This window comes from Phaseolus vulgaris, chromosome 11 (assembly GCF_051622355.1).
Source record: "Phaseolus vulgaris cultivar YP4 chromosome 11, ASM5162235v1, whole genome shotgun sequence".
NCBI classification, from domain to species: domain Eukaryota; kingdom Viridiplantae; phylum Streptophyta; class Magnoliopsida; order Fabales; family Fabaceae; genus Phaseolus; species Phaseolus vulgaris.
This window is the reverse complement of record NC_143508.1, coordinates 10,790,948-10,804,151: the sequence shown is the minus strand read 5'-3', so window position 1 is coordinate 10,804,151 and position 13,204 is coordinate 10,790,948. Positions and strand designations below refer to the sequence as shown.

General features: G+C 30.9%; 1 protein-coding gene across 1 annotated transcript; it reads right to left on the bottom strand.

Annotated features, from left to right (window-relative positions):
- Nucleotides 1–3,694: 3,694 nt before the first annotated feature.
- On the bottom strand, nucleotides 3,695–5,128 carry LOC137834077 (uncharacterized). The gene is made up of 4 exons (XM_068642144.1): nucleotides 4,932–5,128; nucleotides 4,445–4,524; nucleotides 4,139–4,353; nucleotides 3,695–3,925 (listed from the first exon to the last, which is right to left on the bottom strand). Exons 1-4 carry the CDS (start codon nucleotides 5,126–5,128, stop codon nucleotides 3,695–3,697), a joined length of 723 nt encoding a protein of 240 aa, XP_068498245.1.
- Nucleotides 5,129–13,204: the final 8,076 nt, after the last annotated feature.

The following is a 13,204-nucleotide window of genomic DNA, read 5'->3' as shown; positions in this document are numbered from 1 at the left end:
GTTTTAACTTATTGTTAATATTAAGTTAAATATTATTGGTTGAAGTTAACATTTTATTGATATGGATTGAAATTTTTTAAGTAATATTGCCCGAAAATAGCTTAGTTAAAGTTGGTAAAAAATCTAGTAAACCTTAAAAAATTTGACAAAAGAATATTTTATCATATATTATTTTCAACTTTATATAAAGATAAACTTCAGTGATTAGGATTTGGACTGGATTTGTGGACTGCAGGCGAATTCTTCCAGCAAGTCTATTACTTTCTTCCTACACCCCTATCCCGTTCTATAAAAAAATACTTAAATTATCTTTTGATATTTTTTTGTTATTTTATTTTTAATTTTCAAATATAAAATTTAGAGATTTTCCAAATTATAAGATAAAAAAAAATTAATTTTGTAACTTTTTTATTTTGATTGTACAATTTCAAATACAAACTTTATATTCTGGATTATATAATAGAATATAAATTTTTATTTAGATTGTAGAAATCTAAATGAATCTTTTCGAAAATTTTGAAAGTATTGGTGTGTAGGAAGGAGTCATGGGATGTACAGGAAGAAATCACCTACTGCAACTAAAATAAAAATTTAAGGTCTATTGGGCCAACAATCAGACAAAAAGTGACTATTGTAGATTGCCAGAATTAGAAAGAAGGAAAAAAAACACTAAAAGAAGAAAAATAACATCATATTTTTCTTTGTCTTATTTGATTGGGTTTAGATATGTTAACACCACAAACAAACAGGAGAAAATATACACTTTACAAACCAATAAAATAATATTTTAATCATATTTAATTTATTTTTTAATTTTAAATATTATAATATTATTATAATGTGGTGTCAGAGATGTATGTTTTTATTGTTTATGGTCTCAAAAAATTATTTTCCTATTTAGCGGCCTTTGCCAAATGTAAATATTTTTTATGATAAATTATCATATGATGTAAAAGTATATATATATATATATATATATATATATATAGATATAGATATTAACTTGAGATCATAAATGTTATTAAATATGTATTTTTTTTATCATAAGATATATATTATTTGGTTACAGATAATGTAATGACCGAGAAGAATAGTTGTAGAGTAGATGTGGTATAATTAAAACGACACCTAAATATTTTATTATTAAATTTAAAAGAGCATATAAATAGAAATTCAGTTATTCAGGTTTCATTTTAAAAGAATCATCATCTCTATAAAAACTCCATTTTCTTTTTATCTGTCTTTTCTCTAAGATTCTGACCTCCCCTTTTATCAGTTTGATGATTGGAGTCTGCCATTGGACTCCTAGCAATGAACTCTATAAGATTGTCCGATCTAAATCTTAGATAGAGTAAGTTCATTATTTGCTCATTTTCCTTTGAGTTAGTTTTGATCTAGTTAGGTTTGTCTTTAGTTTAAGCTTGCAGGTGATGCTTTTATCTTCTTAAGTAGTTTCCGTTAGCTCACGATCCTAGTGGTATAGTTAGATATTTTATCAGGGCTCTTTGGAGCAGGTTAGGCTACCCTTGAGCTTTTGGTAGTTTGGAGCTCTTAGGGAGCATCTGCTCAAGTTTAGGTAATGAAAGCTAATTTAAATTGCCAATAGACCTTAGGCTAGAAGATCTGGATGTGGGGGTAATGTAGTCACCAATCTCAAATTTTCTTGCAAGATTTATTGTTTTTGAGTAGATTGAGATTTGTTTGAGATTGAAGTGTGAAAATGTGTATGTGTGTTAACTTAATGAGAGTGCTTGTATAATGCTAAACATTAATATTAATTGTCAATGTAATGTGTAGTTTTATAAAATTATTAGTTAAATGAAATTATAAGCTTTGCTATGATTTAATTATGTGATTTTGGATATTGTGAGATGTGAAATATGAATTTTAAGACATAGTATTTTTAGGAAAGAAAATACCGTGTTAAGATGTGCATTGACTAGGGATTCGTCTATAAGGAGATATCTTGACTCTCTTGAGATAATGAAATCATACAGATGAAGTTATTCAGGTGGTGAAAATCGAAGGAGGTTCATATGAATGGTTAGTTCGGTATATTCTTATATTTTGGTTTTAGGATAATAAGAAAAAATATAAAAGTCTTAGTTAAAATAAAATTTTTCAGTTAATTTTGTTTGAATTCTCTTAAAATAATTAAACGCCTGTTAAGCATTTAACAATTGTTATATATGTTTAATATAAATATAATGTAACAGTTTTACTATACAATTTTTAATTTTGTTAGTTTTATTTTAAAATTTGGTTGTTAATAATTAAGATGAAATAAGTATATATTTAGTTTTTAATAATTCTCACCTTGTGTTCATAAATGAAAAATTAATAATATTTTAATATTTGTTAAATGATAATATTAAATGGTTTTTCAAGATGAAATTCAATCTATTTGCGAGTAATATTTTTTATTTACTTACTCATTGGGTTTATTGTTATTAATTTATGTTGAATTTTTTTCTGAAGGAAGAATGTTGGAACTTTTTTATTGATCTTTTCGTTTTTTTAATTAACTAGATAAGTTAAAGGTAACTCTTAGAAAATCCACTAATTTGTTGAAGATTTAGTTGAGATATGTATTTTTTTAATATAGTGAGTTGAGTTAGGGAGATTATTTTTAATTAATTCGTAAACATAAGTTAATTTTGTCATCTTTGTTATAAAATTAATAAATATAACTTTTACTATAGTTGTAAAATATTAGTATTAGTTATGGAATTAACACGGGTAGAATTAATTATGCAAACTCTAAATCGATCCTGATGTCAATTTTATCATTTTTATCGTCAACATTATCAAATATTTATGTGTTCATTTTATAAATTTTTGTTTTGGACTTTTTTTTATTATGAAAGAACAATTAATTACACGTCCCAATTTTGAAAAATTTAATCCTAAAATAAAGTGTAGGTTCCACTATGAGAATTAAATTAGGAGAGCTTTCAAGTTTTCTACAATGCATATTATTTAATGTTGATAAATATTATAATATAAAATTAAATATAATAAAAAATAATTTGTTTTTGATCAAATGTATAAGAGATAATTAAGATATTTTTATAAATTTTTTCTTCTTGTATGTTCAATTCATTCTTTTTCAATAGTAAAATACAAAATCACGTCGTTTCTAATCGTTTCTCATTTATAAAAAATGAATGAATAAATAAGAGGTATTTCAGGGATATCTCAACCCTTATACAAAAGACCAATCTAAGGTTCTTATCTAGTGATCTCCTAGCAAAAATTGAAAAAACCTAAAAGCAAATATCTTATACTCAAGCTACCTATCTCCTAGAAAGATTGATTGACATCATACAAATCATAGGTTCAAGGCACCAATTTGAGTACGAAAAACTTACAATACGTGTTTTAGACAGAACCCATGACCAAACCTTCGTCGTGCCTGAGTAAAGATTTCAAAGTGATCTATCCTGCCACATTTGAATATCCTTTTGTTCCTATGAGACCACAACTCTCCTACAACTGTTATCCACACGCCCCCCAAAATCTGATTAACACTTTCCTTGACCCCACTAAACCTGAAGCTTTCGAAATGTTTTTTTGGCTCCCTATGATCCGTTGCTACTAACCCCATCCATCCGTAGCACTTAAACCACACAAGTCAGGCAACTCTACAAGTACAAAAGAGATGAGACGTGGTTTCCTCTTCCTCCCCGCATAATTAACACATAACAGTAGTCATACACAATCCCCTTCTAACCAAGTTTGCTTTAGACGCTATTTTGTCTTCCAAAATCCTCCATGCTATGAGATGTGAAGATGGTTGTTCCTTCAGCCTCCAAAAACCCCCATACAGCTCCCTCTCAACCCCTTGACCCTCTTCCTTAAGCATTTTGTACGCGGATTTGACCGTGAACACAACTGACTCTTCGTCATTCCAAGCCCAAGAATCCTACTAATCCAAAATAACCCTATGTTCCCCTAAAACTTGCATCAAATGTTGTTCCTGATTCCGTTCCCACACAAACATAATCCTTCTCCGCTCGATCTTCCAATACCACTCTGAGTTCTATGACCACTCCCCTGCGTGCCAAACGGGTGAATCCTTGGTGGAACATATGGTGAATAGTCTCGGGAAGGCGTCCTTGAGTTTCGTGTTACCTACCCATCTATCTTCCAATAACCTTATCTCCTTCTCATCCCCAAACCTCCCAAGAGAAATTATCCTCAAAATTATTTTTCCACTCTTCCAGAGACCAAACCTCCTTCCATCCCTCCACCAAAGAGAATCTGTATTGCTCTTTCTTTGGCTTTGGAGTTCCCTCCAACCTCCATATTTTGAATCAAGAACTTCTTTCCACAAACCCGTCTTCTCAAAGCCTAAACGCCAAATCCATTTTTCCAACAAGGCAATATTAAAACGCCTTAAATTTATCATGCCTAGCCCTCCCTCTTCTTTTGGCTTACAAACCTTTTTCCACGAAGCCCATGCTATTTTCCTGCCTTCTGATCCCCATCCCCACAAAAAATTCTTCTACAACCTCACTATTTCTTTCATCACCATAACCGACATTTTAAAAAGAGACAAGAAAAACAAAGGGAGAGCGGACAACACCAATTTAATTAAGCAAAGTCTTCCTGCCATAAAGATAAACTTCCCTTTCCATTTGCTTAACCTTCTTCTCACTTTTTCCATCACCTCTTCTTAAAACTTACATCTTTTGTGGCTTCCACCTATTAACAATCCTAGATATTTAAATGGAGTCTTTGTCGTCTCGCAATTCAAAATAGCCGCAAACTGTTGTACCAATAGAGAGTTGCATCTTACCACTCCGACTCTGCTTTTTCTGAAAATTGAGCTTAAGGCCAGAAGCTAATTCAAAGTAATTTAGAATGACCTTGATAACGAACACACTTTTTGTTTTTCCTTGCAAAAAAACAATGTGTCATCTGCATACTGAAGCATATTAACCTTTATGGACCTGCCTCCGATCTCCACACTTTCTAGCAAATCTTTCTCGACCGCCTCCCTTATAACTCCAGCTAAACCTTCTACCACAATGAGGAAAAGAAACGGTGCTACGGGATCTCCTTGTCTCAACCCCTTCCTAGATTTGAACTCCGTAGTAGGACTCCCATTTACCAACACGGACATCGTTAAGGAGACAAGACAAGCTCTTATCCAACAAATCCATTTACCACAGAAACCTAGCCTCTTCAACATGTAGTAAATAAACTCCCAAAAACATGCAACTGCTCTTTCTCCTTTTGACTTCTTTCAAAACTTCATTTTCTACCAGTAAGCTATCCAAAATCCTTATGCCCTTCAGGAATGCGGATTGTCTAGTGTCTATAACTTTATGCAACACTTTCTTCATCTTCATAAACATAATTTTTGTCATAATTTTGTATAAACATCCTACCAGAGAAATAGGTCTAAAGTCGTTCAGATGTTGTGGATTATCGACTTTAGGAATCAAGGAAATAAAGGAGGCATTCGTCCCCCTTGGTCATCTTTCGTCTTCCTCAAAATTATGGACTTCTCTTATGATGTCCTCCTTAATCTTTTCCCAAACAAAATTTAATAAAGCCGAAGTTGAAGCCATCCGGACCCGGGCTTTTATCATTATCACAACTCCACACTGCCCTCTTAACTTCCTCTTCAGATATTCTGCCTACCAATAAGTCATTATCTTCATCTGAAATTTTGTTGAACCTTGCGTTATCAAGCCTGACTCATTGACCTCTCCAGAAAAACTTTCTTCGTAGAAATCTCTGACCTTCTTCTTCACCACACCTTGCTCATCGTACCCTTGACCTTTATCTCTCAGCCCGCACATGCCATTCCTCATTCTTCTCCACTTAATGATCGAATGAAAGTACTTTGTATTCGAGTCCCCCTGCTTCAACCTTCTAAGACGAGCCTTCTACTGTAGAATAACTTCTTGACTGTGACTATTTCGTCTTTGTTTAGATAAAATCCACATTTTCTTCTCCCTTCCTACCTCATCCAACTCACTTTCATCATCCTTTGAATCAAGCTCTTGTATTCTCCTGTGAAGATCCTCCCCTGCTGGAAAACGTTGCCAAAGACCTCTCTATTCCAAACTTTTAAATCAAATTTCAACTTCTTCATCTTCTCTTTGAATATGAAAAGTCCACTTCCTTGCACATCATAACTAGCCCACTTATTGTAAACGAAATCCTTAAATCTATTGTCTTTAAGCCATACATCTAGACACCTGAACGGTTTCGAACCCCAATCCATGATGGTTGTGTTCAAAACCAAGGCGCAATGATCGGACACTGACCTGTCTACAACCTGATATCTGTTGTCCGACCACTTGTCCAACCATTCCTTTGATACTAAGATTCAGTCAATTCTACTCTTTATCAGACCATTTGGCTTGTACCACTACTTTCTTCCCATCATCGGAATATCAAACAACTCTGAACTTTCGATAAAATCATTAAACCTTCTCATCTCCCTTCGATGATCACGGTTCTTACTCGCATTCCTTCTTTCTCCTGTTCTCCTGATAGAATTAAAATCCCCGACCACACACCAGGCCTTTGTGTTTATCAACCTCCTCCTTTCTCGAACCTCGTCCCACACAACTTTTCTATTAGCCAAAGAACCAAAGTTATACATATTAACCAAGATAACCTGTAAAGCCTCTCCCATCCTCCACTCCCCTTCAATTATGCTATAATTATTCCCGTTAATAACATTACAAAGAAGAAAGCCATTTTTCCTCCACATAGTTAACACTCCTCTGGCGTAATTATCATTCCTATTCTCAATCCAATCAACCTCATTAGTGCCCCCACATTTTGAAGATCTCTTCCATTCCCACCTCCTAACACTTTGTCTCTTGTAAACACACCACATCCACCCATTCTTTCTGAATCAACTCCTGTAAATACTTCTTTTTGTTGTGTCCCCATACTCATCTTATATTCATACTAATTATCTTCATCATCAGAAAAACTATTCTCCACCCTGCTTGTGCTCACCCTCCTTATAGCTGTATTATCTCTTAGCTATGTAACCGTCCTATAACAATATCATCTTCTCCTTAAAAAAGAGAATCCCTACTTCTTTCCAATATTCTAGATTCTAAAAGCTTCAAATTGGTCATTATGCATCCAAAACAGCCTATTACAGCGCGCTGTCAGATAAGCAGAGTTGATAAGGCTTTGAGTGTCCAACCTTTCATCTCGGTGTTCGGACAACGAATTCAACAACTGTATGACCACCGACAATCTTCTCGTCCGCTTTTCTGAGCTGGGCAGCTCTTCCCTTCCGTCAACACCGCCTTCCTTCTCCACCGCACCTCCTTAGATTAAAACTATTGCGGCAGGCATCGACTTTGCTCTTGTCTGTGTTCCTATTATCTTATATTCTATTTATAAAGAAGAAGAAAAAGATCTAAAATACAAACTCATTATTTCTAGTCATTTTTCATTTCTTTAATTTCATTTTTGAAGAAGAGAAAAGATAATTCTCTCTTGGCCCACTCGAGAATTTAATATTAGTTTCATAGTATAATATATTTAGTACATGAGTTTTTATTGTTTCTCGTGAATTTTTATTTTTTTTTCCATTTTCGAAGAATGTTTGAAATAAAAAATTTAAATAATTATATATTCTCTTTTTCTTCAAGTTCTTACACTATAACTAATTTAAGTGTTCTTAGTTTTAGATTTTTTAATAAAATTTCTTTTTAGGAACATAAAATGATATTTTGTAATATATGTATTTTTTATAACCAGTTTTTAACCGTAACTTATTTATCACATATTTTTCTATCTTTTAAATATGTGTGATTTTTAATTAGTTATAGTTACATTAAATTGTGTGATTTTTTTCTAGTTATAATTATATTAAATTGTGGTCATATGTATTTTTTTTATCAAAATGAATAAATGAATTAAGGAGAACACTTTAGAGGTGTACCAACCTTTACATAACCAAACGTCCAAACCATACATATATTGAGAATGAGTAAAATTACCTTGAACAAACTCAAGACAGCAACATAAACATTCTATTTCTGGGCCAAAAACTAAAAAATAAAAACAGAACAACCAAATCCAACAAGAAACATATTATTTATCATCTGTAGTAATGATAAATAAAATTTTGAGTATATTATTTAATCTTCCTCAAAATTATTGGTTAAAATTAGCCACTAAATAGGTCAGTTGAGTTTTGTTGTCTTTGTTATTGGCAAATTTCTCTACGAACCACTTAATTGGTGAATGTCTTTCCATTACCTCCGATTTTATTGTGTAGAGATTATGTATCTTTGATCGTTATCACATACTTATTCAACACATTGTTAAGATTAAGTAAAGAATATATATCCTTTTTAGATATTTTTGAAAAATATATTAATTATAATTTTACTAATATTTTTAATAAAAAATATCCAACTATTTACTTACTTTCCAAAGTAACTTTTTTATATTCATAATGAATTTTTAGAAGTTGATATGTTTTCACATATTTTTTATAAAGTGAATTGAGTTTTAAGTCATGTTTTAAACGAAAATAAGGATGAAGAGTTAAATTGTGTTTTTAAACTTTTGAAATATATTCGTTTGATGAATGTTAACAGAAAAAATCAATGCTTGACAAATGAACTGTTAAAAACTTTTTTTTTAAGAGATTGCATCTGATGAGAAATGTTATATGCAACTTAAAGTTTGATAGAAGGACTTTTTGAAAACGTTGTCCATAACTTTTTTAGCAAATATCTTATTCTAAGATTAGTTATAGTTAAATAACATGTAATTTAAATAAATAAGGGAGAAAGTGATTTACAATGTGTTTTTATATTGATTTGTCTCTTAACACAGACCACATCTAATTTTTAACAACTAACTGAGTTTCACTTGCCAAAATACTACTGTAAGATACAAACAAATATTATTCGAACATCAGTTACTCCTAACTAACTCTGAGTATTATTTGGACCATAATTACTTTTGGCTAAACACAATATTATTTAAAATGCAATCACTCTAGACTAAGACTCAGTATTTGTTTGGAACACAACTGAGTATTATTTGGAACACAATCACTCTTGGCTAAGAATGAGTATTGCTTGGAACACAATCACTCCTAGCTAAGACCACTTACTATTTGGAACTTAGTGACTTCTAGCTAAGATCGAGTGTTATTTGGAATGCAATCACCCCTAACTAAGACTAAGTATTATTTGGAATGCAATCACTTTTGTTTAAGATTGAGTATTATTTGAATAAAAATTACTCATGACCAAACACATAGAGTTTACAAATGTAATATATAAGATCACATGTTAGCTCATTAGAAAGAGGATAGCGTCTTATGACATATAAATTTTTAACACTCTTATAGATTGCTAATACACATGAACAATTATCTTTCTTACAACTATAAGGTTTGAGAGTTTTAGATTTTATGCACGTCCTTGTACCAAAACTTTCTTCATTATCAACGTTTCTTCTTCAAAGTGATCTTCTAAAAATAGAGCTTGAGAAGAAAATAATCGTTGCATATTCTTTTGGTCTTCAATAAAACTTTTTGTCACAATTATTTATGTTATATATATATTATATTATAAAAATCTTATTATTAAGTTTTTTATCAACAAAAGAATAAATTAAATAAAATTAGACTTTTATGAAATGTCTTAACCTATATACAAAAGGCTTCAGCATGTGTAAATCATAAATATCACTATAACCAGCCCCTGAACAAAACCTTAGGCATATTATCCAAAACAAAACCAATGGCATTTATACAAAAAAATGTGCACATAGCCATATTAGTACTGACTCCTACTGAGGTTGAAAGATACTGAAGTTGTATTCCTGCTAGATTTTATAACTTTCTCTTGATAGCTTCATTCACTTGACTGTAATAGCTAGTAGATTTGCAACACATCCCCTGTTCAACATCCAGATATTTTCCACTTCCTCCCTATTAATGTCCCTGCATGTTACAAACAATAACAACAACCAGCCTATCCCTTGTAGCTAAGACTTAAGATAAAATAACCAAGAAAACGGTGATATAACCTATAATGAAGTACCCACCCCTTAAACCTGTAGAACAAAATTACTTTTTTGATACATTTGAAGCAGAGGACAATACACCAAAGTGAGTATGGAAAATCAACTAATTTTTATTTGGTTGTGATCCAGACCAATCATTTAATTAAGCTAAAGTAAATTTTTTAATTAGATCTAAAATTGTATTATTAAACACTACATTGTTCCTTTGTCTCCAAATCTCCCTTTGTCTCCAAATCTCCCATAGTATAACAATCACATTTAACTCCAAATTGTATTTATGTGTGTTGAGAGCCTAACCATCCTAAGTTATTGCAGGTGTAACTTTGGATCACACTTGAACAACTAGCTCATTCATCCACATGTAACCTTATTATTAGGAATGATTACATAACACACATTTATATATTTTTATTATATACTTAAAATAATTAAAAAGGTTTAGTTACATTTTTAGTTATATTTATGTGTATATATATATATATAATTATGTCGTGATTAATTTTCTTTTTAAGATTTGTGAAAAAAATCTCTATTTTTAATTAAAGAACAAATATTTAGACGGATTAAACTTATATCTTATTGTATTCCTATTGCGTGGCTAGGGACATGGCTAGGGACATGTGCTTTGTTCATTTTTATGGCATTAGTGGAAGATTGGACCCCTTCAGCAAAATCTATGAACACAACGAACCCTAAGTATTGTACATCCCAACAATACCTAGCTATTGTTTTGAATTTCATTTAATGTAGAATGCATTCTACACTCTCACCAAACATGGCACCACATACATAACTATCTATTACTAATTTGAAAATTGTGGTAGTCTTTAGTGACTGCTTTTGACCCTTGCCCAATAGTCTTGGGAATGTTTGCTACAACTTATAACTGGACCAACACATAAATAAATCAACAAGTTATTTTATGTTTCATAAGTGATGCAATCACCATAAAGGCAACCTAAAAGTAGATAAAGTATTATTTGAATGTATTATTTTTGCTGAGTATTTATTTGAATTATATTTTTATTTTATAGAAATTCTTACGCATTAAAATTTATCTACAAATATCATACAGACTATATAGTTCAAATATTATAAATTTATTACAAAATAGTAATTAAATTTTTTATTTTGCTTACACGTCACTCCCTCTATATATTTCTCTCCTTTTTTCTTGCAAATCAAATACCATATCTAGAGGTGGGAAAATAAAATTATAAACAATCATAACATAATTCCGTACAATATTACATATTATTAAATAAACATTTAATTTTAATTCCTTTAAAAGCAGTCCTCATGATTATACAAGGCATAGCTAATTCAAATATGTAACATGCTATTACAATTAAAGTTTTGAATAAAAATCCCTTAAAAATAATTTTGACTTAATACTTTATGGAGATGTTTTGTATATTTAGTGAAGTGAAGATTTACCATCACTCTATTTAATGATTAGCCTATCCCACTAAACTTGAACAATGGTGAAAAGTGTCAATACCACCGCAAAATTAATGAGAAACGGTGACAAGTGTGATTGTTTATATTCCAACACTTCTTATATCGAATGTTCTTATAATCTTGTCAATTCTACTCAACCCTCATTAACTATTAAGAATAGTGATATTTACTAATCGATTTTATATCTCATTCTTTTTTCAATCTCTTGATAGTACTAAAAGTATCATCCTATCAAATGTTCTTTTTCTAGCAATGAATATATACAAAACATAAGTTAATAAGCTCCATAAGATAAAAAGGATGTCAATCCTTTTACAATATCATGTAACAAATAATTAAAGCAACAAATTAAACAAACACATTTCAATAACATTCTTACTGTTAATATTTTAAATGTGAGTTTGTTCCACATTGAGTAGAAATGTGTATGGAGAACAATGTATAAAAAATAAGAGCACATATTCAATGCCTTAAGCTTTTTGGTTGTAAATGATGTCTTGACTTTCTGATACAACACAACTCGATAATACTAGCAGACCTAATAGAAAGAAGGGACAACCATAGTAGATAAAGGACTACGTTTTGTGATAACCACATTATCTTTTATTCTAATATTTGTAAAAGGTCTTTGAGGCCCAAACCACTCTTGTCATCCCCAAACATCACCATTTTAGGTGACACCAAACATGAATGTATGAAATGTTTTACCTTACCTTAGAAAAAGTATGCAGAACATTAAATAGGTCACACTCTTAGTGAATTTGTAGTAAAAACCTAACAAACTAGTGCAGTAAATGTGAGTCAAACATGTGACAGGTTTAATCCTGTATTGTTAGGATTCCTTGTATCGAAAGTCTTCTTGAAAAGAGGTTTCAAGTAAGTGTGTCTCATTGCTTGTGCGGAAGTACCAATGTGGAAGAAACTCACACTTGAAGGGGGTGATTGTTAAGATTTCAAATGTGAGTTTATCCCACATTGAGTAGGAATATGCTTGAAGAGCAATATACAAGAAAGAAAACTCACATATCCAATGCCTTAAGGTTTTGGGTTGGAAGTGGTGTCTTGACTTTCTTATATGAAATGTTTATGGCTCATTAGTGTCGAATCACACTGATGTTTTCTCACAGAAAAAATCCAACATCTACATATTCCTAAACATCCTCCACACAAAGCAATTAACACTAAGTTCACCAAATAATCACCTTCATTGCTAATCTTCCACCTCCACTCATCCTGACATTCTTTATTAGTTATATTTTTTTTATTAGTAAAAGAATTAAATTAATAAAGAGGGGGTGATCCAATCCATATATAAAAAAATGCAATTAACACTGATCCCATAGAAAAAATCAAAACAAAAACTCCTCCAATTACATAACCCCTACCTTAAATGATCTTGATACATTTAAAAATAAAATTTTGAAGACATTCTCATAAAACAATTTATCCCTAAATTAAATCATTTTATTATAAAATAATGCATGTATGAGTAACACATCATGACTCTAATATCAGGATAAAGACAAATAAGTCAACAAATCTATTACAACTCAACCAATATATATCAAATCAAATATTGAGATAATCTAAAAATAATAATTTATTTCACTAAATTAGTAGAAACAAACTTACACATACTAACTTCAAACCCACACAATTAAGTATTAAACCTTGTTCAATAAACGAAATCCAAATATATGAA